Source organism: Malaya genurostris, chromosome 3, assembly GCF_030247185.1.
Source record: "Malaya genurostris strain Urasoe2022 chromosome 3, Malgen_1.1, whole genome shotgun sequence".
Taxonomy (NCBI): domain Eukaryota; kingdom Metazoa; phylum Arthropoda; class Insecta; order Diptera; family Culicidae; genus Malaya; species Malaya genurostris.
In genome coordinates this window covers 226198963-226201877 of record NC_080572.1, presented here as the reverse complement: position 1 = coordinate 226201877, position 2915 = coordinate 226198963, and the positions used below count along the sequence as shown (strand labels likewise).

The following is a 2915-nucleotide window of genomic DNA, read 5'->3' as shown; positions in this document are numbered from 1 at the left end:
CCATAATATTTTGACGATTACTCGACTTTCAATCAATGAATTGTGATAAAATCGGTAACAATATCTTTACTTCTGCTCTAAGATTGTACCTGTTTTCGTCTTACACTAACAGACCATCAATCGAACAGAGACAGCGGATCTCACTTCAACTAATGGTTTTCGGATATGAGATGACTAATAAAGCTAAGATGAATGGGGGTATCGTTACCATGATGGCATTCTGAATTAAGTTATCGGATTAAGTTCGAAGGGTGGTTTTGATCAAAATATTGACGTTAATTATATTTGTTGATGTACTGATGCCAAAAGAAAACTCAAAAGTATTCCTATTTTTGAACTGAATAAAGAGTTTCATAATATGTCTAAAGATTATTGTAAGTTTCTACTGCTTTTGAATTTATGTTGTATTGTTTTTGTGTGCTGTGTAACCATAGCATAACGTTATGTGGACACATCAGATAAATTCCAGATGTGGGTAGTAAGTTTCCAGACTTCACATACTTCGATTGCCATGATCCTAATTTTGCCAGTCCCCATTAGGTTCCAACAATATCATACAACACCCGCTTATAAAAAAAATCTATTCCTGTTTACGCTTCTTGTGCAGCCAGCAGAAATCCACAACTTTTTTAATAGTCCATCCTGCCAGCAACAGTCCCAGTAGAATCACGCCAACTACATCTAGAAGTGCGAAACTAAGCCACGGCAAGTCCAGTCCCGCTGACCTTAACTGTGGTGCACCTTTGTGTCGTATAACGTACTCAATCCAAAATGTTGCTTCATCCAGAGCGGAAATAGGACGATCCCGAAATATAGCCGAAGTCCGATCAATGTTTTTCTTGTATTCCGGATTGTACAGCAACTCTTCTAGTGCCCATCGGAAAGAACTTTCGGTAATGTTCGGAAAGTACAGTTGTACAGCATAACCTCCCAGCACCGCTTGGTTCATGTTCAAATGTTGGTCACAGTAGATCGGAATCCCTAGCATCGGAACTGCCCGATAAACTCCCTCTTGAGTTCCTAAAAGGCCACCATGAGTGATGAAGACTTTAACGTTGGGATGAGCAAGAATGTCACTCTGCGGTAACCATGCCTTTACCATTACATTCGATGGTAAGTTTGGAATTGATTCGTCCTCAAATTTCCAAACAACTCGTTGTTTTATCGAACGAAATACACTGAAAATAGCGTCTAGCTTATCCTGCGGCATATCGGCGCTACGCAAATTCGTTCCCAGGCTAAAGTATATAGCACCATATTTTGCCTCATCTAAGAATTTACGAAGGTCACCTGGAAGTGGTTCCGGTTTTTTAATATGTAAACCGCCTACTTGAACTAGGCCAGGAACTTTGGCTCGAGTTGATGTGAGTGGAACGTAACTGTTTAGCAAAATCAAAGACACCTTCCGTTCTAACTCGGTTATTTTCGGTAGCGGACCATCCAGGTGAGCAAAATTTTTGAGTGCCATAGATTCCTGTTTAGGCATGTAGTAGACTGATCTTAACACCAATTCATAGAAACTAACCATTGAATTGACAATCCGTTGCGGAAGTGTCATTTTGTCGGTAAAAGGTAGAAATTCGTGTGGCACATGGGACCACATATTCATCATGCCCATCATTGGACCCATATACTGTGCAAAACCAAACGTTCCTACGAAATAGCATTGTTCATGAAATCAATTAGTAAATGCACTAAATAAACTCACCAACAGTGACAATCGGTGCCTGGTATTTGTGAGCAAACATTAGGTATGCTTCCTGGTAAAATTGCTCAGCCAGAATCAAATCAAACTGACCGTGATCGGTGAGGATAAAGTTTTTCACGTTCTCTCTCGTGAAGCCATACTCAGCCGTTTCCAGTCCCAAGCTGAACAGGAAATCTACCAACATCTGGTGGATTGATATTTCCGTTAAATCGTACAGCGAATCTACATTGACTGATTTATTCCAGAAGTCATAGATCGGAGCTATCCGAATTTCGGTGTAATTGTCATGGCTTCTCGACAATGGATAATTACCTATACACGTCACCTGGTGACCGCGGTCCAGCAATTCATTCAAAACTGCATCGATCATCATCCAATGGCTGCGACCAGGAAATGCAAATACACCCAAAATACGAGATGTTTCCGTTGACTGCCATGTTAAGCTAGTCAGAAGAAACACGGCGAGGCCGTAAATAAACTGAAAATTTGAGAAAAAGTAAACGTTGACAAACAGCCAATTCACAGATCACGAATAAGTTAGAAGTCATTGAAACAGATGGAATTTATCACAATCTACGAAAATCTTTTTGAATTCTCATGAATTATTACCATTTCAAAACTAAATACAAAAACAATGTCACTGTTTTGGCTGACACAGTACCATTCAGCGCGATCCTCACAGTTCCTTGCGTGATAATAAACTGAGAGGTACGTGTCTGATGAAGGTTTCTGCGGAACGCTAGGTAAGATTCAGCACATACAGCAATATCTGCGTAGTCATTCAACAAAAACGTGCGGATAGTTCATGCATGAAAGTATTACCTAATCTTGCTATTTCGCTACTATCACTATCTTTTTGAGTTTATTTTTTGTTCGTTGATTCGTTGACATTTATAAAGGTTATTTATGTTAGCAGAGAATCCGTGGTAAACGAATTAATTTTTGTTCCGACAGTCAGGCAGTTTTAAAGCCACTCAGTTCGAATGATTCACGGTTGCGCTTAGACGAACGCATTTTTACTATATTTGAATATGAAAATGTCAAAACGTCTAGTGCATTTTTCCAAGCATCATTGCAGTATTCTGCCTAGAGCTCTGACTGGACATTGTAAACCTAACTATCTCATGACTACTATTCAGAGTGCTGAAGATTATTCCTGTGATTTGTGTGAATGCGTTAACGGTACTTCATATCATCCGATACCTAA

At 39.6% G+C, this 2915-nt stretch overlaps 1 protein-coding gene across 2 annotated transcripts; it reads right to left on the bottom strand.

Annotated features, from left to right (window-relative positions):
- Positions 1–255: 255 nt before the first annotated feature.
- On the bottom strand, positions 256–2399 carry LOC131438233 (UDP-glycosyltransferase UGT5-like). Of its 2 annotated transcripts, none has more exons than XM_058608108.1 (3): positions 2370–2399; positions 1709–2186; positions 256–1653 (listed from the first exon to the last, which is right to left on the bottom strand). In XM_058608108.1, exons 1-3 carry the CDS (start codon positions 2370–2372, stop codon positions 581–583), a joined length of 1554 nt encoding a protein of 517 aa, XP_058464091.1. In that variant the 5' UTR covers positions 2373–2399; the 3' UTR covers positions 256–580. The 2 variants fall into 2 exon arrangements, with proteins under 2 accessions (XP_058464091.1, XP_058464090.1); XM_058608107.1 differs by having other exon boundaries at positions 2318–2393.
- Positions 2400–2915: the final 516 nt, after the last annotated feature.